This window comes from Scleropages formosus, chromosome 12 (assembly GCF_900964775.1).
Source record: "Scleropages formosus chromosome 12, fSclFor1.1, whole genome shotgun sequence".
Taxonomy (NCBI): Eukaryota; Metazoa; Chordata; class Actinopteri; order Osteoglossiformes; family Osteoglossidae; genus Scleropages; species Scleropages formosus.
The window spans coordinates 9811547-9838759 of record NC_041817.1 but is presented as its reverse complement, the minus strand read 5'-3'; the positions used below and the strand labels follow the sequence as shown (position 1 = coordinate 9838759).

The 27213-nt window shown below is 42.5% G+C and overlaps 1 protein-coding gene across 3 annotated transcripts; it reads left to right on the top strand.

Moving 5' to 3' along the window:
* The first annotated feature begins 134 nt into the window (after window positions 1–134).
* LOC108929548 (actin filament-associated protein 1-like 2) lies at window positions 135–26553 on the top strand. Of its 3 annotated transcripts, none has more exons than XM_018744166.2 (16): window positions 135–283; window positions 7477–7605; window positions 7799–7882; window positions 7990–8066; window positions 12698–12794; window positions 12923–13125; window positions 14607–14783; window positions 15038–15130; window positions 15930–16017; window positions 17187–17398; window positions 18027–18151; window positions 18484–18607; window positions 18989–19112; window positions 21783–21952; window positions 24274–24384; window positions 25953–26553. In XM_018744166.2, the coding sequence occupies exons 1-16, from the start codon at window positions 268–270 to the stop codon at window positions 25977–25979; spliced, it is 1857 nt and encodes a 618-aa protein (XP_018599682.1). In that variant the 5' UTR covers window positions 135–267; the 3' UTR covers window positions 25980–26553. The 3 variants fall into 3 exon arrangements, with proteins under 3 accessions (XP_018599682.1, XP_018599683.1, XP_018599684.1); XM_018744167.2 differs by having other exon boundaries at window positions 18487–18607; window positions 25953–26552; XM_018744168.2 differs by having other exon boundaries at window positions 18989–19079; window positions 25953–26552.
* The last annotated feature ends 660 nt before the right edge of the window (window positions 26554–27213 follow it).

The window sequence follows — 27213 nt, the reverse complement described above, 5'->3', positions numbered from 1 at the left end:
GTGTTTTGTTTCTCATTGACCTGAGAATGAGAATTTACAGTGAGGAGCCGACTTCGGGGGGGGGGGCGGCCGGGCAGCAGCAATTAGCGAGGAGCGCTCCCCACCCCCCCCTCACGCACACGGATACACTCCTCAGAGCACACCGAGATCTCGACTGAGGCGCTACCGACGAGCGGACCCACACACACACACACACACACACCCCTGCGTGCGACATGTGGAGGAGACACAGGCGGCGCCGTCGTTGAACCCTGAACACCGTCCGCGATGGAGAAACAAAAAGGTAACGGCGCTCCTCTTGGCGGATCCCGCGGGGACAGAGCGCGCGGTTCCCCGGGGCGGCCGACGGCGGCGGCGCGAGCACAACTGCCGGGGGGGAAAGAGAAACACGCGTGGGGAAAGTCGAGAGTTAGGGAAACATACGGAGTGCGTAGTAGTGTGGGAACAGAGCGAGTCAGCGCTGCTTTTTACTTTACACACCGGCATACAAAGTGCTCTAGTGTTATTGATAATTACTGTAAGTACATGATGATATTTTACAGGCTACATTCGATTCGCGGCGCGAAAAATGCGAGCGTTTTCGGTTTTGCGGACTGTGTTATTAATTGCTAAAGTTAAACGACCGGCTAATAATGGACAGACTCAGACGTGTCGCTTTGCATCGGGTCATTTTACGTTTGGTTATTGTTATGATTTTAAGAGGTTACACTTGTCATTTTTAAGGGGCAACACATCCCAAAACAGGTATCTACGGAGCTCAGGCGCCCCGCGTCCCCAGTAGTACTCAGTACTACAGTACTCAGTATTCAGTACTCATATCCAGTACACAATACTCAGTATCCAGCCTGCATTCAGTCGTCCCCCGGAGCACAAAGCCCACCGCAAGCAAGGCTGCACATCCCTGTGTAACTCGACACCGACACGGCGGAGCGGAGAAGGAAGAAGTCATTTCGTTCCCAATATCAACAACAGTAATCTAAATCTTTAGCGTAGTCGACATAATCGCTGCGTCGTGCGGTAACTCGACTTTTTTTTTCTGCGTCTGTTCTGATTCGCTGCGTGGCGCCGTGTTGTACATGATGTAGTAATAGAATTGAAACGTTTATCACGGGCACCAGGAGTCCCCGCTTGTTTGAGGGGCGAAGTGCTGCAGTGTTTTATCGCAGCGAAGGAATGTCAGTAATAACGGCGGAGCAGCAATCGGAAATGGCCTCTTTTCCCTCCAACTGCCACCCGCCGATTCCCGGGGGGGGGTCCGGCGCGAGAGCCTATGTTTACTTGTGCGCCCGCGAGACGGCGGCAGTCCTGACGAGCCAAGAAGCCTTTTTTTTCACTGTCCCTCACAGCTATTTGAACCCCAAAAAGCGCACTGCTTACAAGAACAAACTCCACAGTGCGTAATATAACTACCCAAGGTGTACCAAGGGAGGATGTGTCCCTGGCTGCAGTTCTCCAGCGGGTCTAATATGTCCCCATGTTATTTCTGTGTAACTCCCTTCACTACTGTTCCTCCTCTGTGTAGGTCCCTGAAGTACGGTATTTGATAAGCTGGTACACCACTGCTGCAAAGTAATGCCTACTTTGCCTCAGCTGAAGCTGGGTATAGTAATTGTTTGCCGTCCTCGTAGAGCGAACAGAGTGAAACAGTTTTGTCAGCCCGGCTGATGCTTTCAATGACTTCTTGTAAGGATGCTAATGACTTGGTGGGTTCTCAGAAAAAGGCATTGTGTACAGTGAGTTGGTGTTTAGGCGCAGGGTTTATGTCCCATATTCGTTTGCCTGGTTTCGTTTCTGCCGCACGCCTGGATGCAGAGCTTGATGGTCTCCTGAATAACAACGAAGAACTACATGGAAAAAGCACAGAGTGCCGCTTATCGAGTTCACGGGTGGACTGTCAGTCATCCCTTTGAGGGTTTAGATCCCGAACATATCTGATCTCAGTGTTGAAGTCGTTTACGTGTGTGTGTGTGTGTGTGTGTGTGTGTGTCTGTGTGTGGTAAACAGGCAGTGGGTTCAAAGCGCTTGATGCCAGTGCTGTGCTAAGGGACAGGATGTTGTGCTGATGCCAGGATGGAAGCCTTTAATTTGGAAGAACACTCCCAACTGATTTAGACGCGGCATGGCCGACTATATCTGATAGCACCCCAGCACCCTCTGGTGAGGTGCTAAATCATGGCAGTCACCCACACTAAACCATGCTTCCTACCCTTTTCTTTCCCAGGATACCTCTGCCTCAGATACCAGCTGAATAGTAGTCAGCAATCCTCTTCAGCCCCAAAAACCACTCCTCTTCCCTTTGACTTGCAACAGATTGCTTAGTTAGTTAAGCAATTTCCAGAAGGTGTAAAGCCATCCATAGCCAGTCATTGTACTAGACAACCAGTGATTTAGCTACTTCTGTCCTTCTAATTCTTTTTGTCAGTGTTTGTTTCACCTCTCATGTTCCAAAAGCCTAATCCTATAAGACCTCTCTTTACGTGTATTCCCTTGGCCTAGAGGCATGATCCAAGTTACTCCAACTGTCAGGAACAGGAGATTCTGCCAAGGAAGAAAATTTGCCTTACCACTGTTTTTCTTTCAAAGGAGTGGGCTTCAGAAACATTTCAGAAATGTGAAAAATGCTTCTACTTAAAACATTAGTGTTGCTAATAAGCAGATCTGACAGGCCAGCTGTTTAAATAAGTTGTTATTGTGTAATTCATTTACAATGGAAGCAAGCGTTGCATGACTGAATGGCCTCTCTATGATTTCTTTTGGATCCATTGGTGAACTTGTTGGAGGACAAAAAATGCAAGTTCAGATTCTCAGTCTAATTAAAGGAAAGGGGGATGGTCGCCACGTGGTTAGCTTGTTTTCAACTTTCTGCGATGCAGTTTGCATGAAATTTTCATAATTAGGAGTGGCCTTTGACATATGGCTAGCCTTGACTGTTGAGTGTGACCAGAGAGGCCTGGCTGTCCCGTTAGTCAAAGTAATCGTGACTTTACTGTTTTGCAGTGATTCTTCAGTTCATTTTCTGTGGTTTGGCAGAACGACTGTCCCTGATCATCCCCAGTTATCATATGACCCAAAATTCTTCCCATCAGTTTTTGGTGTCACAAATTTTGCTGGTCCCTGGTTCACACGGTCCTCCTACTGAGGTTTTCTGCTGTGGACATACCATGTGACCACAAATGAGGATATAGGACCTATAATACTACTTTTCAGACAGTGATGGGAGCCTCCATGAATAACAGTTCTCAAGCTAGACAGAACGGTGTTTATTTGTTTTAGCATCTTGTAGAATTAAGTCTCTTAAGTCTACACGCTGAATACAGTAAATTGTTTTTAAATATGTTGGACTCAGATCTACGGATTATAATTATATAAATATTCTTTTTTGGCTAAATGAGAAAGTAAAGAATCTGTGTATACAAAGTCCTGTCCTGTGAAGATATTTACTTGTATCATGGGTTCTAGGAAAGAGAACATTATCATTTTGACTGTAACTGTCTTTACATTGGATTATGAGTGCAAAAATTGTGACAGTGAGAGGTAGAAGGTATTAAGGTACATTTCCAAGAGACCAGTCAAGGCTGTTCCTCCTGAGGTGTTAGAGAAAAAGGAAATACTTGAGCAGGATATGAGGCAAATGGAATTCAACCCCTAAGGATGAAATCTTGGAAAAAATAGGAATGCAGACACAAGTCATCCTCACTCAGCTCAGGCTGCTGGGGCTACTGTATGAGCTCACTGGCAGTTACTCTTGTCAGGAAGAACGATGGGCCCATAAGGAGCCAGATAGCTCTGGAGCCTCCTAAATACATACAAAATCCTCCCTACTGTTTTTGTTTCCTTTATTTTCTCTAGAAATGTAAATATGAAATTGCTACTGAGGCAACCAAGGCAGTAAGCACTTTTTTTTTTTTTTTTATTTTCCCTGGCTAAACGGTGACGTCTGGTTAGTTGGAATGTTCCTGTTTTCTGTTTGTTTTTTATCACAAATTTGCCCAAACAGCTTTGTCTCAAGGTCAATGGGAACAGTTCACATAGGTGAGAAAACAGAAGGCCGCTGCAGAAGACTAAAGAAGGTCACTCTTTAAGGAGGAGCCCAAACATAATATTTTATGTATGTCATTTTAAAATTTAGTTGTAAACATGACCAGCCTTAGCTAAGATAGCTGAGATTAAAATGGAAGCTCTTTTTTTGTAATAATTTAGGATTTAAGTCTTTTTCCTTCTTGTTTTATGTGCAGTTAGTTTTTTAAATGAGAAAAACCTTTATAAGAACACAAATGTAGAGATGCAGTCCATTGTCCTACATGTATATGGGTTCCAACAGATCTAATGTGGGCCACAACAGCTGTGTAAAAATTTTTAGTTGAGTGGCTGTTAGATTGTTTTAATAAGGACTGCGTAAATCTGCAGAGTGGAATAAGTTGGAATGAACTCTGTAAAGAAGTACAGTAGTGGGAATTTTAATAGAGGTGTTCATTCAGAAGAAGTCAGAAACCAAAAAAAAAATCAGGAAGCTACTGTAGAGGTAATGTTTGGTTAGAAGGTGTAGATTTCTAATTGTTCTTCCCCTATCTTCATGCTGTCACCAGAACTCTGTAGTACAGTCTGGACTGCATCCTTCAGGACAGTCCAAGGATCTACCCCATCACCCTCAGGGCCCGGTCACTCCCTACACTCAAGCAGAACGCTCCGCTCCTCTACTTCTGGCTGCTTGGAGGCCCCACTCATGAGGTCTAAATTGAAAGTCCTTAGGTTCTCACTGTTGGCTCATATGTGGTAGAATGAGCTCCCCCACTCCCTCAGATCTGTGGAATCCCTTTCAGTATTGAAGAAGTGTCATGTCTTTCAGATGCACCTCTCCTGATCTCCTAACAGCTGCGTATATTTGCATTACACTACCTGTTGCGGTCATCTTTGTATTTCCTGTGAGACTGAGTTCTATAGGCAGCTACTTTTGTAATATGTGCTGGTAGAAACAGTGATATCAGACAAACGGGTTGTACTTTTGCAATCACATGTCTGTATATAAAGCTCTTTGTTGCAAAATACACTTTTGTTTACTTCGAGCTGTACATTGCTTTGGAGAAAAATGTCTGCTAAGTAAATAAATGTAATGGAAATATAGTTTTGATGAGACTGTGATGGTAGCGTAATTTGGAGGGGAAACGGGTCAGGGAAGGGTTATTTTTTTCAGTTTCTCAGCATATGCATTCATTCAAACCAACTTTAAAGCTTAAATCTTTGGCCATTTTATGCTGCAGCCTAGATTATGGACCTTCTCAAGGGTACGACATTAGGGTCCTTCTGGGATTTCAGCATGCAGCTAGTAATTTGTGCAGCTTCTAAGTTTCTTACCAGTTAATCAGTTAATTAGTTAAATAATTCATACACTTACTTGTTTGTTTACTAACTTACATACTTGCGTGGCTGCTGCCTTGTTCAGGGTTAACTTACACAAACAGTGCTGTCTTTACATGAGAAGTGTGTGAGTACAGTCCCTTGCATATTCGGCAGAGTGTCTGTGGGCCTGTGTCTCCTGTGGGAGTGCATTAATTTCAGCTGTTTTCTCACTGTGCTGGTGAAGACCTCATGAATTGTGATGTGACAACTGAGCCCTTTAGTGTGACATGTGTGAAGGCTTCATTCAGCACTGGGGGTCTCTCTTGGCTTGGTGAGGCACATGGGCGTTCTTTTCATAGAAAAAAATCCAAGGCCATTGAAGAGGACATAAAAGGTGCCTTGTTTTTTGTAGGACAATGTTGCTGTGACTTTACTGAGCAGAGCCCCCCCCCCCCCCCCCCCCCAGTGTTGTTTAGCTTTTTTCTACGCGGAGTAATTCAGACAGATATTAGGGCAGCCTTACAAAACCTCTCTTATAGGCCCTCCCTCATTGACCATGCACCCCTTATATACCATGCGCCCCTGGCAAGAGCTGCACTCGGTTATTCTGTGTAGGCAGATGAGGTTTAACTTCTACAATGAAAAGCGCACTCATCGCTGTTTACTTCAATGCATATTGTTTACTCGTCTGCAAAGCTGACTGAGAGCCAGCACTTTTAGACCCTGTCAAAGCGTCTGCATTCTCTTGTGTTTCGTGACAGCGGTGGTTTTTGATTGCTTTCTTCTGGAGAGTAATCATTAACCTAAAGCAGAGCTTTGAGCAAATTGTTTCTCCAATGAAAACACTAAGGAAGTTTTCTGTAATTAACTGTACAGTTATGCTGTGGAAGCTGTGGAATCCAGCAAAAGGTTAGAGATTAGACCGCTACTGTTCAGAGGTAGTGTTTTTTAATGGTTTACTTCAAAAGTACAGGTGAATGTTAGCAAAGCCTTTACTAATCACTTGTGTTTAGCTTCTAAACCTTATTAATAGACACAAATTTAATCTTTGGATAATTTTTTGAGACGGTAGCCAACAGACCACTCTTCCTTTTACACTACACAGATTTTGTGTGCTGAAAATAACATTTTTGCCAAAAAATCATTCTTTGGAACAAATTTAGGTATAATCACGTGTCTGCATCTAAGTGTCTCTTTCTGCTAACGTAATGTACAAATTGTATTTTCTATGAGGTGTACGTTGCTTCGGAGAAAATCGTCTGCTAAATGAATAAATGTAAATGTAAATTTCAGTGTTTTTTTGGTATTCTCTTTGTAGAACATTTCTTAGACAGAGTGGTTTGAGCACAGAATGGTTTGAACAGTGTCCGAGGGAGACTTCTCTCAGTTAGGATTGTGGACAGGGTTGGAGTGTTGGTTTGTTGGTTGGGGTAGGAAGTTGGGCGCTTTTGGGGAAAAAAGAAAAAAAATCAGTCCAAAATAAATTTAAGACAGCATGTAAGTAGTCTCAAAATATAATGAGAAGAGGAGAGAGTCTTTCATTTATTTTTTATTCCACTTGATTTTTGTAGCTTAGCTTTTGAACTTTTTACAGCTTATCCACACATAATTTTTAGTATGAGACACTGAAAATACACTGTACACTTAAATATACTTAAAATCTGTCAGCAAATCCAGGTGTAATTTCATTTTAATCCACACTCCTGTTATCTAGCAAGCTGTTGTCATTTTTAATATGCATATTTTAATCTGCTCCAGGTTTACATAAGTTCTCCTGGAGAACAGCAGAACATGCATTACCATATATAACATTGAAAGCTTTATAAAGAACCTCCTCCTTATCAGTCTAGTTGTCTCTGTGATGAAGTTTTATAATTCACCACAATACAAATAATACTCTGTTTTAATTCAACCTTTAGTGCAAAAAACAGAATAGTAAAACAGGCTGATTTAGTTTGAGTAGTCCAAGCAGCTGAGCTTTAAGGAGTTGTACAAAATCCAAATTCGGTCCTCATAAATGCAAAGAAATGCTTTGTAAGCTGAATCATGTGTATTAAATGACACTCGTCATAAATCTGGATTCTTGTAAAGTCAGGGTTTGACTGCATTGGCTAATCAGAACACTGTCACTTTCTGCAGTGCTCAATCGGCTGGTCTCAGACCTCCAGTCCTTTCTCTTGGTCCTGGATAATGAGAACCTCAGCTACATTGCTCAGGCCCAGAAGAAGTCTATTTCAGACTTGCTCTCTAAGCTGCAGGATACTCCCGGTAAGTTAATAATCAAGCGTTGTTGTTTTATATTTTTCTCATAGGCATTATCCTTATAACTAGTATAAATTTAGGTTTATTTTATAGGTGGTAGTATTTGTGGCTTTAAGTATGAATGAGAAATTATTGTTGAGTTGAAAAACGTGTAGTCATGGATATTGTCTTTCTCTTTCCCTCTGCCATCTTACTTTAGTTGAGGATGCAGAATATATGATCATGAGTTGCCCATCTGCAGCCATAAGCAGTGATCTCAGGGAAAATCAGCTTCCAGACACTGGTAAATTTTTAAGAATTTGTTATAGCTGAATAACCTTGGGACTTCTGAGTGTTCCTCAAGGACCTGTTTTTGGGGCCCCTAACTGTAGATCTGTCTTGCCTGCCTAGGGAGCTTTCTTCAGTCCACGGTTGACCTTCATCATTCGGAGGAACCGTCCTCCTCTGCTGAGTGGCTGCTGAAGGCGGTGAGTCTGCGTTCCTTTGTCTCCTTCCCTCTGGCTACAGTGGCCTTTAGAGAGGATCATTCAAACAGGAACCCAAATATTTGTAGCCTTCTGGGGAACCTTCATCCCTTTTCTTTAAAGGTTTACATGGTGCCATCTGTAAGCCTTTTAAGAGGTGCATGTAGGAGCAGAATTATCCCAAGTGTTACCATCGGTAGCATTTGAGAATAGTTTATTTGTTGCCTGCCAAAAAAACTACAAAACAACCACAACTTACAAAGTGAAAAGCCAAAATACAAAAAAATATCCAGACCTGTCAAAGGTCAGAACAACAGAGAAACCAAGACAGTCTGGTATTCATAACACAAACTGGCTTGAGTTGTTTTTTTTTATCTGTTTACTTATTTGTGTTTTTCAAAAACAATTTTTAATATCTGCAATTTAAAACTTGCCCATTTTTGTTCCTCGAAAATCTTAATCATTTTAAAAATGACATAGCACCAGATTATTTAATGTTTTACGAATTTAACTCATCTTAATTGCAGCTTCTTTATTCAACAGATTATTCATTTTATCTTTTGGTTTTCTAACTAAACAGTTTGATACCTGTCTTTCTGTCTATTTTATTAACAGTTAAAAGGGTAACAGCTGTCTTTAATATATATTTTATAAGCCAGTTTTGTGCTGAAAGCTTAAGTGTAAAACTTTTGTAAGTTTAGTACAGTTTAACCGACAAATCCGTACAATATTATGAATTGGGTCGAAGTCCCCAGTAGTCTGACGGTGGCCCTGGGCTCACTCTGTCCTTGCTGTGGCCGAGTGAGGTGATGCTGGGGGGGAGCCCAGTGGCAGAGTTTATTTTCAGGCCCCAAGCTACAGCCTCTGACCATAATGACAAGGGAGTGCATTGGGGCCTAGTGTAGTGGCTGACAGACTCTCGGGCCGCCCGGCAGGGGAGGGGGGGGCCTCTCTGATGTGGTCCTCTAATGAGAGGGTCCTGGGCCTGCTGTGGCTTTGGGACGCCTAGCCGCAGAGCTTACTGAGGGGTGAAGAACAGTGCAACGGGTCAGAGGACAAAGTCCCAGTTCTAACAGGGCCGCACATCCCGAAATAAACAACACGCTGCTTTGGAAAAGGCATTTGGATCATTTGTACATTGGGTTATATTGTCAGGTCAGTATTGACACGTTGGCTGGGACACTGGTCACTGGAATATTCTAGTGGCCCACTGATGCTGTTGGCACTTGATGGGACAATGAGGTTGAATAAATCAAACAGATGAGTAGAATGCCAGATGTGGCTGTTGAAGGGGAAGAGGAAGCAGGAAAATTTGTTCACGCAGAGCTTGCATGCCGCCAGCCTTTACCACAGTCTCACACAAACATACGTACACACACAGAGCCCCCCACCCATCGCCGCACCAGGCGGGTGCCTCACATCTGGTTTGTCCACACGGCATTGCAGGGACTGGCAGAAAGCATCCTGGGATTACAAACCCGGGCCCCTGGAAATCAAAGGCTTGGGAAAGGTTTTGAAGAGCCCCAGTATCGGTGGAAGGAAATGCTTTGTTTATGCGATGGGCCATCTCCACTTCGTCAGTATGATGCCATAGCTCTGGATGGAGCCTGGGAGAGGAAGTAGATGTCCAAGAAGTAATTATGTCTGTCTGTATGATTGAGAGATAGAACACCCACAGGCCGGGGAAGTCAGGCGGCACGAGGCAGGGGCCCCTGGGGGGCCATGAGATCACCAGTAACGGCCCTTCCGGCTAGAATAGCAGAGGCACTTGCACAGGAACGGCACGCACACACAGACTCTGAGGGCCAACTTGTCCATGTGTTCAAGTGCACATGCTAAAACAATGTCTTAGGGTACATATGCAGAGGTGGACACCATGAGAAAAAACACTTAAAGTGATAGTTTTGAGGGATTTTCTTTCAAATCTTCTTAGAAAAGTCACCGTAGATGTTGGGTGTTTTTCTTTTTTTCCTTGCTTTCTGAAAGTGCTGCTGCCAGTTACATTGCAGTTATTCACTTGGTACTTTTCTTCAAAGTGACATGAAATGGTTATCAACTAGTTTTTAGCTGAAATCTTTGCCCAAGATGTCTAACAGTGCCAGGCACACTACACTTAACACACACATACCGTGCATGCAGACTATAGGCAATGTAGAGGGATCAGTTCACCTGAAACACATCTTTTGACTGTGGGAGTAACCCCACGCGAACACGGGGAGAACAAGCCAACTCCACACAGAGTAGGCTGGATTCAAACGCATATCCGATTGTGCAGCCTCATCTCACCACTCTGAACCCTACTTCTATATAATTTATGCTTGTTACTTCAGGCTTCCAGTTAGGGTTAATTCAGCATTTTATGGTACAGAAAAGTTTGTTTTGAAGCAAAAAACCCTCTTTGAAGAGACAGTGTAATTGAACTGAACATCTCCAGCATTTTCTGCTGTATGTCCTGAGCTCTAGGGCTGCAGTTTTTTGAACGGACCAAGGAGCCGTTCAGCTCTGACAGCTGTCGTGCGTGAAGGGACCTCTCTGCGCGGTGCGGTGCTAATGGCCACTCTACCGCATCGATGCCGCGTGAACTGGCCTTACAGCTGCACCAGCTCTCCACTTCATCGCGTTCTTGTCTGGAAAACGAAAGCCAAAAGCGGCAGCCGCAATGAGCTGGGCGTGCGGAAAGTGTGTGCCCCCACCACAGTAAGGCCTCTCGAATGTGGACAGAATGTTTACAAGTGTGGATGGTGGGGGCCCCAAAGGGGTTTATACTCCCGCTGACCGCAAAGCTCCTCCCTAGCACCCCCAAGTCCCGGAGCGGCAGCGAAAAGGCAGTCAGAAAACCGAGAAGTCCACGTCCTCTGTGTGCGCACCGAGCTCCTGTGCAGGGCTCCCAGTGGAGCTGCTTCCAGGCTCAACGGCAAACAACGTCGCTGTCTTTGTCTCTCACATATTCACTTCAGTTCAGTTTATTTTTGTATTGCACTCTTCTCAAAATGTGGCCTCAGAATGTTTACCATGGGGTAGTGGAGAAATAATGGCATGCAGCCGATACCATTAGTAATCATAACAGTCCCCTCATACTGAAAGAGTAGTGTGGGGGGAAAAAAACCAGAAGGTATCAGAGAAGAAGGACCACAAGTGGTACAGTAGAAAAACTGTGTACTATAGGGCCAGCAGTTTGCCACAGTACACAATGAAGAAGAATGCCTTTTGGAGTGGCCAAGTGATCGTTTACACTTCGTCGCTCTAGTAAGCAGGTGATCACTGACTAAGGTAAAGAAAATGGCAAAGGTCTCAACCCAACAGTTCACCCCAGAAAGCCAGGAGAGCTGAAGGTCAGGAAACAGGTTTGACTAAATGTGCACACGCGCGCACACACACACACACACACACACACACAATGTGTGCAACCGCTTGTCCCAAGCAGAGTCGCAGCAAGCCAGAGCCTAACCCAGCAGCACAGGGCGCAAGGCTGGAGGGAGAGGGGACGCACCCAGGAGAGGTCACCAGTCCCTCACAAGGCACCTCAAGCAGGACTCGAACCCCAGACCCGCCAGACTGCCAGAGAGCAGACTCCAGCCAAACTCGCTGCACCACTGCATCCCCTGACTAAATGCAGCATAGTGAAAATCTATTGAATATTTTGAAGAAATCAAGGAGTATTTTAGAGAAAAAGAAATAATGCTGAAGAATAACATGAAAATATTTAGGGGACACTATGTAAATCCTAAATGTTTCTTTTTTAAATGAGTTTAATCGTTTTTACAGCAAGCCTACTGAAACATACCAATAAGAGAAAAGTATTGTCACTATTATTTCAGAAATCTATAAAACGCACCATTTTGGAAAGCTGTTTTTAAATAGCAGAGCTGAATGTGTATTTTTTGTTAGCTGAGGTAGATGGAGATGGATGTGAAGAGACTGATGTGAGACAGGAAACTGTCCTCTCATTCACACTTCTACGCCATCTGGGTTTGTCTTATTGCCTCTTTTGAACTGCCTGACATTTTTGGAAATAGTAAACTGCCTCTTTCCAGTAAAATGCATTTGTCAAGTTCTGTGTTTTGGGTTCCAAATTACATGTTGGCCACTCTCAGTTTTTTTTTGGTTCTTTTCAACCAAAGTCCAGGCTAGTATGTATTTAAAGATACATTTCATCCACACATGACTGGACCTGGAGTGACTGAATGAATATTGGAATGACTGGACAGTTCAGTGCATCACATTATTTGTGTGATTAAAAAAAAGACTTTGTTCACTGATTTGCAACCACACACACACACAGACACATCATACAAGTCTAAATACACAGCACAACAATATTTTAAATGTGAAATGAGTAAGAAACCGTTGTATACGCTGTGCACGACTCTTTGTGTGAGCCTCATCTTTGTTATACTTCACCTTCCTTGCATCAAAAAATCTTGTTAAAAAAAATCAAACACAGATGTATTTCTCTTTTGCCCAAATTAGGAAGGGAGAGTATACATTTTTAAAAATGACACTTGACCGTATAACACCGAGCTGTACCGTAATGGGCATGATGGTTTTCTCACAGAATTCTTCTTCCTCCACTGACTTGACTGGTTCATGCTAAAGTAGAGCTACCTGGGATCTGTTTGTTGTCTTTGTTCTAGAACCAGGGTCCTGTAGTGCCCCCGTACCCCCCAAATGGCCTTGAAGATGACTGCTATGAAGAAGCAGAACCCTTTGTTCCAACAAGTCAGCCCACAGGTGAGAGCTGGTCATGTTCACCAATACATTTGCTTTTTAGCATGATCTTATTTTTGCCTGCTGTAGGCCTCCATCCATGTACGTGTTTGGGTTTGTGTGCATGCACGTGGGTATTTTCTTTGACGCAGTGGACTCAGACAGCAGCCTGTATGAGTCGTATGACGAAGAGGAGGACTTTGTGAAAGACCGTGCTCACTACATCCAGTGGAGTGCCTCACAGCCCTCCCTGCGAGCGGCCCCAGAGTCACGTATCTGTGGTTACTTGTGGAGGAAGAAGTGGTTAGGCCAGTGGACGAAGCAGCTCTTCATTGTCCGCAACACAGTCCTACTGGTAAATGCACCCTTTTGTGACCTCCTCTCTGAACCATTAAGACTTTCTGTTGCACCAGCTGCCACATTTGAATTAAGTTCTTCAAGTCTGACAACAGATCCAAGAGTTGGACATCATATAGGAAATGCACCTGTTTGGCCTTTTTTTTTTAGCCCTTGTTATACTAGGATTGGAACAACCATCATTTTGTCTTAATTCAGGGGTGTCCCGTGTGTTGCCCAAGGGCTGCATGTGGCCCATTGCTTTACGAAATGCAGTCCACAAAAACACTTGAAAAGTTAATATATACTATACGTGCCGTGAATACTACAAATTCTGTTGAATCACATAATAAAATTAGACACACACCTGGGCACACATCCCACCTACATAAAATACAATAAAATAATAATTTTCAGTTTTGAAATTCATGAGGGGGGCACAGTGGCGCAGCAGGCTTGGCTGGGTCCTACTCTCTGACACATGTAAAATTTAAAAAATAGTTGTGCGTGTGGAAACAGAAAGGCATGAATTTTGACATTAAAATAGCTGCCTGATAAGTGTCACACCCACACCCTTCCAGCAAACAACCGCAGCTGCCCTGAATTAGAGCAGCAGGGCATAAAAGAAGCCGTGTCGGCTCACCTGGTTGCTGGAACCTCATTGAGTCCACTTGCTTCTTCTGCAACAGCAAAAGATACCTGCTTACTGCCTTGGCCTTTCAATCCCTCTCAATCCTTTGCCCTTCTTTTCCTGGTCTCTGTCTTCCTGGTTCTTGTTCTCCTGCTTCGCCTGATTGACTTCGATTCCCATCTCTTCCCAAGAACAACATCTGCGCCTCGACCTACCCGCACCTGTCCCCGACTAAGATCCTGGCTTGCTCCTCACTTGTGCGCACGATAAATCAACCCATGATTGGGTCCACACCAACTCCTCTGTCTCTCGTTCCCATCCATGACAATGAGAGTACTTGACGGCATATACATAGTACATTTTTATTATATTTTGGTTTTCTTAATAAATCTGTATGAAGTTAACTGCTTCATTGTCTCCCATTTCTTTTTTGCAGTCTTAGTAACTCATTTCAAATGAAGGATATGAATTCTATCTACCTTCTCTGATTTCAGCCATTGAACAGCATAAGAAAAAGTGGTGTTATAAAACTTATTTTTTCTAATTGCTAAATAAGAAAAATCCGAAAAATCAATAACTTTAACTGTTCATCAAAACAGTAAATGCATTGGAATAAATTGAGAATTAATTACATTTGAAACACGTTAAAAATGCAGGGGTGGAACTGGGGTCCAATCTTTGACTGTGTTGGAAGCGATTCTGCGCATATATTGAGCTGTATTACATCATGTCTAGGGTGTATCTCTGTTTGGAGCCTCTTGACCTAAATCAGTTTTTTAGAGGCATCTCAGAAGGTATTCATGGTGTGATGTGTCTGTATAGAGGTCTGTGTGCTTGGTGATTTATTGAGCCATATTTTCCTCCCTCAGTGCTACAAATGTGCTAAAGACCTGAATCCTCTGTTGGAGCTGGAGCTCACGGGTTGCCAGGTGGTCTACAAGTCTAAGCATGGCAAGAAGATGCAACATGAGCTGAAGGTGGTAGCAGGCTCGGACACCGTGGTCATGGGCTTCCACAGCTGCCAGCAGGCTGAGGAATGGCGGAAGGTTTGGAGGTGTTTATGATAACAGAGAAAGTCCTCAGAAAAGGAGAAACTAGAGGAACATTAGCACAGATAGTAGAGGAACATTAGCACAGATAGTTGACCTTCAGTACCCGATAGCAATGTTTACGTTGCTGTTTTTAACTAAACTTTCAGAAACAATAGGTGTATGAATGTACAAAAAAAAGTTTTTTTTTTTTTTTTTTTAACTCGTTTTCTGCCATGTTTTCCAAACATCTAAATGCTATTCATTTTTAGATCATTGAAGAAGTGAGCGGCTACTCCCACTATGAGAAGGAATCACACAGTTCATCTTCCATACTTAAGTGTGACAGACTGGACTCTTGCAGGGTATTCTCATTGTCAGCACTTGTACACTGGCTTCTTGTATTATGAACGTTTGATCTACTAATTTTCAGGCACAAACATTTTCCAGAAAGTTTCTTATTTACATAGTTTTATACATTTGTCTGTTTTCTAAAATTTGTCGGTTTTGGAGGGAAAATGACTTCTGTACCTGGGCATTGTTTGGCAAAACAGCAAAACAGTATATGAGTATGGAACGACCATCTTAAATTAGTTTTACTGTTGTAAAGTATCAAAAATGTTTACATTTTTCTTTTTTAAAATATTTTATAGCTTTGCCTCAGACTTGTAAATAAATAGAGAAATCTGTATTATTGATTTTTTGATTGTGTAGAAAATGAGTAAAGAGTTGAAAGTAGCAAGAAGTTGACACATTTCATGCTCTTATGGGCTGAATGAGTCAACAGACAGGGTTGAACAGGAGGTTCTGGAAATAATTACTTTTTCCAGTAATTATAGATTAATTTTAAAGTCATTTGAAATTAAGAAAAAAAAATAGTCTTACAAATAATTTTTTGTTTATTATAGCTTTGTCCAATATTTCTAGAGAACCTAACAAGCAAATAAATCAAGCGATATCTGTATTACGAAGCTTTTATTGATTGTGAATCAGTGCTAAAAATGGCTTTGGATTGCCACAGCTACTTTGTCCTTTACTAGTGGACTTCTGCTTCTAACTGTGTTTATAAGCTCAGGAACAAGTGTGGGAAAAAAAAGCTGTGCTATGTTGCTTGCAAAGAAGTCTCATTATATTGAATGTGTCTCTTGTTTTCTTCGCTTGTAGTCAAGCACAGTCCTCCACACAGATTCAGATGAAGATAAATTGTCTGGCCTTCCTTCAGCAGCTAGCAGTGTAGAAGTGAGGAATAAGGGTAAGAGATGGTGCTGCTTGTGTACTACACTCATTAGTAAAGACACAATGAGATGGCGTAGACCCTTGCTATTAATACTTCAGCAGGGCTGAATGCAGTGTGTGGTAGAAATGATCAACAAACTTTGGCATTGTGTGTCTGGGGCTGTGCAATTAAGCAAAAGCTGAAATTATGTCTTCTCAAATAGACTGCACATTGTTTTTCAGGATTAATTTTCAGTATTCTAGCGGCAAATTCCAGGGGAATTTAATTGTCATTTCTGGCCCATGATGGAGCCAGAACAGACACAACACAGTGGCAGGATTGTTCTGGGTTTTGGCACCTTTTTGAAACAGATTTGTGCCCCTGTATCAGACTGGAATGCAGGAAAAAAGCACACTTGACGGGGCCTCTCATATAACCGTTAAACAAGTAGGTCTGGTGGCTAAATGTTGCTGAATGATTGAAACTCAATTGCGCCGTTCAGTAATTGAGGATCACTGACATAGTGTAGCATAGGCTAGACAATATGGTCTTCGAAATGGCTTTTTCTATCATGTATCTGCAGGTCGTTGTTGTAGTTAAAAGACTACTTACCAGCAGGAAGCATTTTGATTATTAATAAATGGTGAAAAAAATTAGATGTGTTCATTATTCATCTTGCCAAATATATTATGTTTTCGTTACTGGTTATAAGTGTCCTACAGGATGTGAATAATGTGCCATTCTTTAGGTTTCTGTGTTTGCTACTGACTGATATTTTTTTTTGTGTGTGTATGTGTGTGAAAGTGTCATTGTGTCAGAGGTATTTCATCATGGGGTTGCTACAGTAATTAGATTTTTGGCTTTAAGTATGACAAACTTGTGTTACTTTTACCTCATGCCACTTACATTTTTCAAGTGGGACAGTCAGTAACTTCTAAGACTGGCAGCTGTGCGGTGCTGCTGTTCCGCTTGTGCCGATGGTTTGCAGTCACAGCAGCATCATACAACGGCCAGTCTAAGATTTTACTGTCAATTCCACATAGTATATCTGGACATTTTTACTGACGCAATTCAAGTTAAGTACCTTGTTTAAGGGTGCTATAGCAGAGTTCATTCTGGGAGTCCCCAGGTGTCCTTAGCAGGTTATGTCATTGCTTTCAAGTTCTCACATGTGACTCTCTTCCTTTGTGCATCACGGTCGTCAGGCTTCCTGAATGTGCTGATGAACTGCCAGTGGCAGAGCCTGTGGTGCCAAGTGGAAGACAACGTGCTGCAGATGTTCTGCGACGAGGTGTGTGAAGACAGCCCTCAGTACAGTGTGCAGCTGAGGGGATGCGAAGTGCGGCCCGGTCCAGACACGCCGCAGGCGTACCGAATCACCGTGTCCCAGCATGGGGACCAAGTGGCGGTGCTTGAGGTATGAATCTACACCAGCTGTTCAGAACCACCAGACCAAGGGGCCCTAGAGTCTTACCTTTTGCGATCATTTTTTAGAAATGTACACTTTCCTTCTTTGAAAGAAAAAACAAGAATTCATTTAATTTTTTTCCTATGATGAAGGTTATTAAAAATAATAGCACACAAAGTATGAGTATTCTTGTTCATATAATTTAATGCTATACAGAGGCCTGTTATGCATTATCACATTTAGTTTTATTTATTTAGCTCACAGTTTTTTCCAAAGTGGCTTACAGCTATTTACCCATTTACACAGCTGGACAATTTTTACAGGACCAATTCAGGGTAAGTACCTTTCTCAAGGGTACTACAGCAGAAGGGGAGACTTGAATGGGAGTCTCTCGTTTGCAGGAGAGCGGCTGTAACTGCTGCACAACCTGCTGCATTATTCCAGTTCACATAAATGCAGAGGAGGTAAAAGTTCTGAATTCACATGAAGTGTGACATATACATAAACCCCATAACTGCTGTGTAGAAGTTGCAGTAGTCAATTTGCAAGGAGATCCTATCGCCGCCATTGGAGTGTTGGGGGCAAATCTCCTGTGTGGGGCCCAGGGGGTCTGCTGACAGTCTTTGTCTGTGCTTAGGCCAGCTGCGCAGATGAAAAGGAGCGCTGGCTGCAGCTCCTGCTGGATGGGAGTGTGGGGTCGGCGGATCATCCATACGAGCACCTGGACAGCACTGCAAATACAGGGGCTGACAGACCGCTCAGGTAGCTCACGAGTCCCAGCAGCGGCAGCGACCCAAGGGTGCTGCTCTTGGCAGTGTCCACAATAATATGTCACATGACCGATAAACTAATTGATTCAGTGGGATTTAACTGACTGTATTATTTGAGATTTTACTATGCAACAATGAATTCCTTTGTCTCTGAACTTGACAGGTATTTCATTTTCCTTTTGCCTATCTGTTGTGCCTCGGCCAGTGAAAATATAGCGTTTCTACTGCTCGGTTTCAAAATGGTAGTGTGGGAAGGGAATAAGGAATAGTGCGGAGGGTTTTTCCTGGAGTCATCTCTTATTGCAGCTTCTGGTTTCTGCCCAGCAGTGTTCTGATGACACGAAGGTTCCCAACCTCCAACATGTACACTGATGACCCCTTTCAGCAGCTGTGTGGAACAGGAACAACTCAGCCGATCTACTCCAACACATGCATAGTGGAAAACATGGTATGGCCAGGATGCTGCCTCCTCCAATCATCTGGTGAAAAAGCGAAAAATTAACAACACAGACACAAATTCACAGGACAAAGTAATGCCACAAACACAAAGCACCAGACTGATTCAATTGTCCATTAGAAGACAGGCACTACTGCACTCCACTGACCTCCCACAGAAAAGCTGGAGGGTTCAGCCATGATGTCATTCTTGGTGAAGATGCTCTGTGTGTTTGCTCTGTGGCCTGTGCAAGGCTGTAGGCCAGGCCGGTTACTGCCGACCTGAGTGAGAAATAGCTCTCCAGCTGATTTCCTCGAGAAAAGAGACAATTGGATTCTGTGTTAATAACTTTTCTCCCCTCATTCTTTCTTCTCATTCTTTCTTTTACATCAGTTCCAGAAATCACAAAGTTCTGCCAAGGGAGACCCAGCAATTTCCAAAGATCTGGGCAAATGCAACAACAGCGAAGTCTTTGCCAACCACAGTGAGTCTGTTTCTCTGTGGCCTGTTTTGCCAGGTATCATTCTTGTGACTTCTCTTGCTGAACTTCCTGAACAGTTGTAGTGGTTACAGAACATGGGCAGGACATTGTGTGGGAGGTGCAGCGAACCTTTCCAGCATGCCCTGATTCTTACATGTTATGTACTGTACATGACAAGGGGCATAAATCAGACTTGAGGCTGAATTAGAAAAATGAACAGAAGTGTTTTTTTCTGCTCTTCAGTACAAAACATATGATTAGTGAAGAATTTGTGGCTCTACTGTGGATATTATTAGCATACTTATGTATTGAATCTTTTTTTCTACGCAGGGGAAACAATTCCACCACATCTGTGTATAATTTAGCTTGCGCAGAGTTTAACTGAATGGATGGTGTCTTCAGTCATCATTTCTTTATCTTGTTGTGTATGATGTGAACGTGGAATTTTGCAGGTTTTACAGGTAGTTTACGAAAAATGGAAATGGGAGACATTTCATATTTAGAGTGTATTTGACCATCATACTTGCACTGTCTCATATAATATGTTTTTACAGAAATCCTCCTCTATGTGTGGATCTACACACGCATACCTTGATGTGGAATTATGCATTAGGGTGCTTCCAAGAAGTGACATGTGCATGCGGTGTGATTCAATAATAAAGGCTGCATTCATTTTTGATGTTAGCATTGGGACAGTAAACACAAACTTTATGCTTGATGAGTAGCAGCATGTAGAAGCATAGAAACAGAAGAGACAGAAGCTGGCTAAGTACAGTGTGGTATGGGTTGTCAGTACTCTGTACCAGCAAGCAAGCAAACAAATGAACAAACAAACAAATAAAGTAACTTTACAGGCTTGGAATAATTTACCGTATTCCCAGTAAATGCATGCAGGGCCATGGAGCAGCAGCCCTGAACACTCTTGGGCACCTGCATCTAAGACTTAAATGGCTATTGGTAGCACAGGCATTAAGGACATTAACTTGTCATCCCCAGGGTGTTGGGCTCAAGTCACTGGACTAGCCCTGCAGCAGTACCCTTCAGCAAAACAAGCGCAACCTGAGTTCCTCCAGTAAAATATCCAGCTCTATAAATGATAAAAATTGTTGGATGATGATAATAGTAACAAGAATAAGAACAACAGTAACAATAATAAGAAAATAATAGAAGGTGCCAGTAGGTCCAAATTTTCTTGCAGTGACCTGGAACCGTTCTGAATAGATGAACTGTTTCTTTTTTTAGATGAGTTAATGCTGCATACTTTGTTATTTTGCTGAACAATTATTGGCATTCCATGATGCGGTTGGGGACATTTCTTCCTTGAGTGTTTTCGAGGATGACAATGTTCCAGTCCACAGAGCACAATGTTGTCAACAGGTGGTTTGAGGAACACAAGGACAAAGTTGTCCTTCCTCTCCAGCACTCCCAGTCACCAGAGCTCAGCCCCAGAGAGCATTCACTGGGCTGTCTGGAGAGATGCATTCAGTGGTTTCTGTCTCCTCCATGCTGGCATGAATGGGAGGAATTCTTTGTGGCACAATGGTGCCAGATTCCTGCTAAACATTTGGAAACTCACTGACAGTGCGCCACGTCACATCTCCGCCAGCCCGTTTGCACAATACGCGCCACCAGATTTCAGCTGCTGTTTGCATTTTCTGGCAATCATCTGTTGATATTTTTTGCTATTTCTGTTACAGAACTGGCCGGTTCTGAGCATATTAGATTTATTTTGTTATTTCAAGCGGAACGGCTAGTCCCGATGTTCCGTGAAAAAATCTGCAGAATTGGAATAGGTGCAGAACACTTCTAGACACAAAGGCATTTCAAAGGTATTTGTGAATTTTCGATTGCGACGATGACAGCAATCGTAGCAATGATGGTTATATGAATATGACGGTGACCTGTTGATGACTCATCCTCTCCAGCCGTAGCGAAGGGGCAGCGGAGACTCTTCGACAGTGCAAATGAGGTTACATTGTGTGAAGGCAACCAACCCACAGCGCCTCTCAGAGGAAAATCTCTCCCATGAGCCCTTGAGTGTGGAAAGGGGCCAGTGGTTAGATGTCATTTTTGGTGGTTAGGTTGTGGCAGGAGGATGTAGCCTCATGGCAGCAAGTCCTTTTAAGGGCCTTTTAAATACCCCAAGAGCTCTTGTTTTTCCCTTGAGAACTTCTGTAGCTTAGAGAAACTCTAAAAGGCTGAAAAGTCTGTAAAACTTCACGTATTACATTTAAAAATCTGTTATATGGTAAATGATACTGGGTACATTGTAGTACTTCAGCAAATATACTTAAATTTTTATTAAATTAGCTGACACTTTCCTGCAGAGTGATTTACAATGTTAAGCAGCTTACAGTTATTTACCCATTTATAAAGCTAAGCAATTTTTACTGGAACAATTCATGTTACATACCCTACTCAAAGGTACTACAGCAGGGAATCAAACCTGGATCCTTTGTGTACAAGAGTGCAATTTTAACATTTGTGTCAGAATTTTTAAAAAAGTCAGTTATAACACTGATTTAAATATTGCCTTTGTTGCTGTGAAAATTTTCATTTTATCAGTTTATTCATAGTCAGTTATGTTTTTTCAAGGATGGTGATTTTTTTTTTGCATTTGGATGTAGTAACCGCTGTGAGTTTTGCTAGTGCTGTGATATCCCTCTTGTCCTTCCCAAGGTGTGTAACCTTGATTGCTGTGAACAGGTCAGAAGACAGGAGAGGAGCCCAGGTGGGGGGTCCAGAAATTGGATCTGACCGGGAAGAGACGGGTACAACTGCGAGCGGAATCCGAGGTGAACCTGGCGTCAGCGAGCAAGCCTCCTAAACGCTCCTCCTTCAGACAGTCTCTGGCCTTCTGCAGTGAGAAAGCACAGGTATCACTCTGCTTCCCATCCAAGGGTCTAATACCTGTCTCTGTGGTTTGTGGCAACAAGGATCCAACCAGAACTGTCCAGCAAGACAAAAAAGCACTTCTTACACTGGGAGAAGGCTGAATGGTCCTCCCTTTTTCCATACCTAGTGCTTTCCTTCTACAGGGTTGGGTTACACTTTAGCTGAGTAGTGGCAGGAGCACCTTCCAATAGTATAGCTTTGTTCTCCCTCTTGATCTTGTTACTTGCATCTGGAATCACATTTTCTTGCATCTATGACTTCCAGTCATTCCCTATGAAGTTTGTTTCGAGGGACAGACACAACAGGCGGCACTGCAGTTATGGAGGTGCAATCAACACCACTGTTGTGCCCTTTTACTGCAGTAATATTTCCAATGCTTATAGTAGGGAAGTCTGCTTTGTTTCAATGGCATGGAAACAATTTTTCAGGCAATGAAAAATTATTTCCATTCTGAAGATTTCTATGAAAAGAAAGTTCAAAAAAGTCTTTCATTTCTTCAAAATATGGTAGAATTTTTTCAGTATTTTAACAGAATACCAAAATAGTGCAGCAAGCATCTAAGGTGTAAGGCAGAATAGAATGGAAAATTTTCTATGTATTTGTTCAGCGATAAAGTTGGAAAAAACAAGTACTTGAGAGATTTGAGAATGTAATAAATAATGGGAGGGATCTGCAGCACATGCTTTACAGGAAATCCCTCTAAACCAAAGCCAAAACCTTTAAACTTGCAGCTGCAATCCAGATACTTTCCCTATACCATGGCCTCATTGACACAAACCTCAAAACATATTGGTTTTGACTTTTTCTCTCTGTCTGCACTCTGAATGAACACAGTAGAGTGAAATGATCTCCTTTGTGCATTTTACTCAATTGTTCAAATGACTGATGGAGATAAATATTTAGTTCTCTGCTGAAGCGCACAGCAACAGAAACTAACCTCTTTGTCTCGTAATGAATTCCTTAGACGCAGCTCTACCTGCTAATTCTAAACATAGTAACATTGATTTGACATCGTGGAGCCCAAAGTACAGGAGTACATCTCTGGCTGCATCCACACTTAAAATGCCCACGGCTTGATAAGCAGGATCCCAGAGAGAGGAAAAGGACGAAAATGATTTATTCTTTAATTTGGAAGGAAGCCAATCAGCATTTTCATGAACACTTAACAAGGTCTTTTCTATCTGAACACCTTATTCCTTTTTAAAATCTCCCATCTTCTGTGTTACTTGCTTTTGGTAGCTGCTGAAAGCTCTGGATTTGGCACATCTTCAGGCACTATATCCACCAGTTTCAAGTCAGCCTTCACTCTCCCTGTGTTACTCATCAGCAGCTCATGACTTAAACATTGTTTTTATTTTGTTATAACTGTCAGGCATTTTTCATATAAAAATTTTAGTTGTAAAAGTATTTTGTCAAGCTTGCATGTCACAAGGGGGGTGCGGTGGCGCAGTGGGTTGGACTGGGTCCTGCTCTCCAGTGGGTCTGGGGTTCAAGTCCCGCTTGGGGTGCCTTGTGACAGACTGGCATCCTGTCCTGGGTGTGTCCCCTCCCCCTCCTGCTTTACACCCTGTGTTGCCAGGTTAGGCTCTGGCTCCCCACAACCCTGAATGGGACAAGCAGTTTGGAAAGTGTGTGTGTGCATATCACAATGTTTTTGTCAAGCATCTAAAACATCCTGTATGTAGCATTAAATTGTCTAGCCTATTCCAGTTAAAATTTGAGGACAAGCATTGCTCCACAACTGGTTAACAGACACAGATTTACAGCCCAAAGGCTGCAGATCTGAGATCTTTCAGGAGCACCATAATAATGTTTTTGAACCAATTACTTAACTGATTGATCCAGAATAATATTCAGTGGTATGTATGTGTGATGTTGATTTTTATAAAAGCACAAGTTCCATGATGAGTTGATGGTGTAAGTATTGTACAAAACAATAAGAGGGTAGTGGTGACTAAACCAAGCTATAGGTTTCATTGTTGAAATACAATAAAAATATATCAATAAAAGTAACAGGAGAGCTTCAAAGGACTGATAGTTATTTCAGCCATAACAGACATCATTTTGCCAACAACAGTGCTGTGTGTTACTGTCTATATATGTAAGGATGGAATCAGCAGAGGTCAACACTGATGTGATTACTGGGGGAGCAGGGCACTGAGAGTGAAGAGCTCAGGGTGACAGCATCCACACTCATCTTCATCCCTAGTTAAGTGCAGCGCTTGACTTGGCCACAGTCAGGCTCTTGCGTGGGCCTTTGGGGGGACCTCTTCTTCATTCCGCATTTCGGGTGTCTCCACAGGGAGGTTTCCTGACACCCTTGCTGCGACGCACCGCCTCTGCCAAGAATTCCCTTAAAAGAGCTCCTTCGGCCATTTTCATTGAGAAGGGCAAGGTCTTCCAGAGAAAGAAGGTAGGATGTTGCTTGGAAGGCACTTTGGCCCTGACACAGTCTCATAGGCAGGTTCTAGATAACAAGTGTCATAGCTGAGAGTTCCTGTCAGTTTCAATCAATCAATCAAGAAGTAAATTCAAGATCTGTTGGATGGACCCCGGGAGCAAGGTAACACGATCTAGTAACAGTATTTCACAGTGCTAAAGGTACCATATGGCTATATCTGACTTGTAATGAGCCACTTTTCTGATGGACAGATGGTTAATTCTTGATCTGAGACCTTGGAAAATGTTTGTCCATTTAACAGGATGAAGTTAAATCAAACACTGTCCAGCATTGTGTGTTTTAGTACAACAGTATTTATCTGTCAGAGATGTTTCACATTCCTCTAGTTACTGATGAACTGGGGCGGTACACATGATGACTGATGATTTAAAGTAACATCAGTTATTAATAATGACGGCACCTTCCCCAAGAACACCGGGTTCTCTTGGATCCGTGTTTTAGAGCCCTTGCAGGTCACAGTCTTCTCCTGCTCTTCACCTAATCCACTTCCTTTCAGTCACTACCACTATGGGAGGCATTTTTAATGATTAATTGCAACATTTTGGTTACCATTTAAAAAACAGGTCTTTCCCACACACACACAGTGGCTGAAGCCGCTCGTCCAGAGCGGGGATGCGGCGAGCCGGACCCTAACCTGGCAACACAGGGTGTAAGGTTGGAGGGGGTCGGGACACACCAAGAGCGGGATGCCAGTCTGTCATAAGGCACCCCAACTGGGACTCAAACCCCAGACCTGCCAGAGAGCAGGACCCGGCCAAACCCGCTGTGCCACCTCACCCCCTTAGGTCTTCCCCACTGATACTGAAAAATTAACTTAAGTCCAGATTTTGCATTTAGTTATTTCACAGACACCTTTTCTCCAACGCATTGATGGACTACTACTCAGCTGACAGCTTTGTCCAAGAACACCACACTTACAGTGCCAGATACACTGCAATAAGCTACTTACAGTCATTCACCCATTTATACAGCATAGCAATTTGACGGACATATAAACACGTTTCAGCTGACTTTGGACTGTGGCAGGAAATCAGAGCACCTGGAGGAAACCTACACAAACTTACGGAGAACATGCAACCTCCACACAGACTAAACCACATTCTAACTCATGTCCAGATGAACAGCCCAGGTTCTGTGGGGCATCAGCACTACCTTCTGTGCCACCACAGTTTGTGAAGAATTAAAAGTATTATAAAAAAAGGAAACAAGACATACTTTATAAAAAATTAAAAAAATACTCAAACTGAGGTGGCACTATTCGTGACATCTTGCACATGTTGATATTTAATAATTTAGTGTTGATAGAATTTCATTCTACAGCCGCTTTTATTCTTAACTGTACTGTTTGAAAATAAAACTGTAGTTTCTGGAAAGCTAGACACCTTTGGGTCAATTGATGATACAGTGTGAGTAAGAGAAGTCAAGGCAGATTGATTAGTTGACTTCTTGTTTTTTTATACTGATATAGCAATTGTTCACTTTAACAATAATGTGTCTCATTCTGTTCTTTTTTGTTGCAGGAGTGGGAGACAAAAGCCTTTGCTTGATAACCAACCTGCCACTTATCCTACATGTCTATACAGTTTCTTACTTGTATAAGTATATATTGCACTGAATATATTATTACTGTGCATGTGGATCATGCATTTGTTTATGTTTGTTTTATTTGGGTACGTTTTTATATTAATTGAAAACCTTTAAATATTATATCACTTTTTGTTTTTAATGGCAGAAGTCTTCCTCCTTGTATTAAGTGTGCTAACATTCAGACTTTCCTTTAAGTGCAAACTAGCCAAGACGTGTTATTGAAATGTAGTTGTACATCTTCAGCAGCCTTTTTCCAATGCAGCTCCTCATTCAGTTGAGGAAAGTGTTATATTTTCCCACAAAGGAACAACTTGGATGTTATGCACTGGTATTGCATTGAAATGAAACCTATTCTGTAGGACATCGCAAGTGTCAAGATAATGACAATAAATGTGAATATGAAAGTTGAATAGATCTCCCTTAATACAAACCACAATGCACCACCAAAATATTTAACATAAAGAAGGACAATTGCATCAGTAAAAAGACTGATCAACTTCTCCATAGCAGCCTGTGTTATTCCACTAAAATATTTTATTGACTTCCAAAAATTACATAGCACTATTACTCATGTATTCACAAACACATCATCTGAAACCGCTTGTCCCATACAGGGTCATGGGGAGCTGGAGCCTAACTCAGCAACACAGGGCATTAAGGCTGGAGGGGGAGGGGACACACCCAGGATGGGACACCAGGCCATCACAAGGCACCCCAAGCAGGACTCGAACCCCAGGCCCACTGGAGAGCAGGGCCCGGTCAAACCTACTGTGGCACCACACCCCCACTTAATTTGCCTTAAAAAAGAAAGTTTAATGCAGAGATTTTGAAATGAAAATGTGTATTTCTCTACATCAGAAAGACTGCTAAGTTCACCCCCTTTGGCAAACACTGAAGTGACGACAGGACTGTTGATGTAGATTTAGTGAAGCTCCTCTTTAGCTGATCAATAAACCCATGCTGGATTCTCAGCGTTATCCATTCATCAGTGATGTTCACAAAATCCCACATTTCAGTGGTGGCTTCTGATCCTTTCTCTTACTTTAATTTCTACTAATTTCATTTCACTGGTCATGTGTGTGTGTGTGGTCATTGATCATAGATCATTGATCATTTTCTCCATCAGTAGTGGTCTCATTAGTTTCACGGTAAGTGTAGAGTAAACATAGGCCTACTATATATACTGTACTGTAC

Bases quoted from the DNA above. Each gene is read 5' to 3' on its own strand.
- LOC108929548 (XM_018744166.2), top strand. The intron at 7,883-7,989 runs GTAAATTTTTAA...TTGCCTGCCTAG, and splicing joins AAATCAGCTTCCAGACACTG to GGAGCTTTCTTCAGTCCACG. The intron at 14,784-15,037 runs GTTTGGAGGTGT...ATTCATTTTTAG, and splicing joins AGGCTGAGGAATGGCGGAAG to ATCATTGAAGAAGTGAGCGG.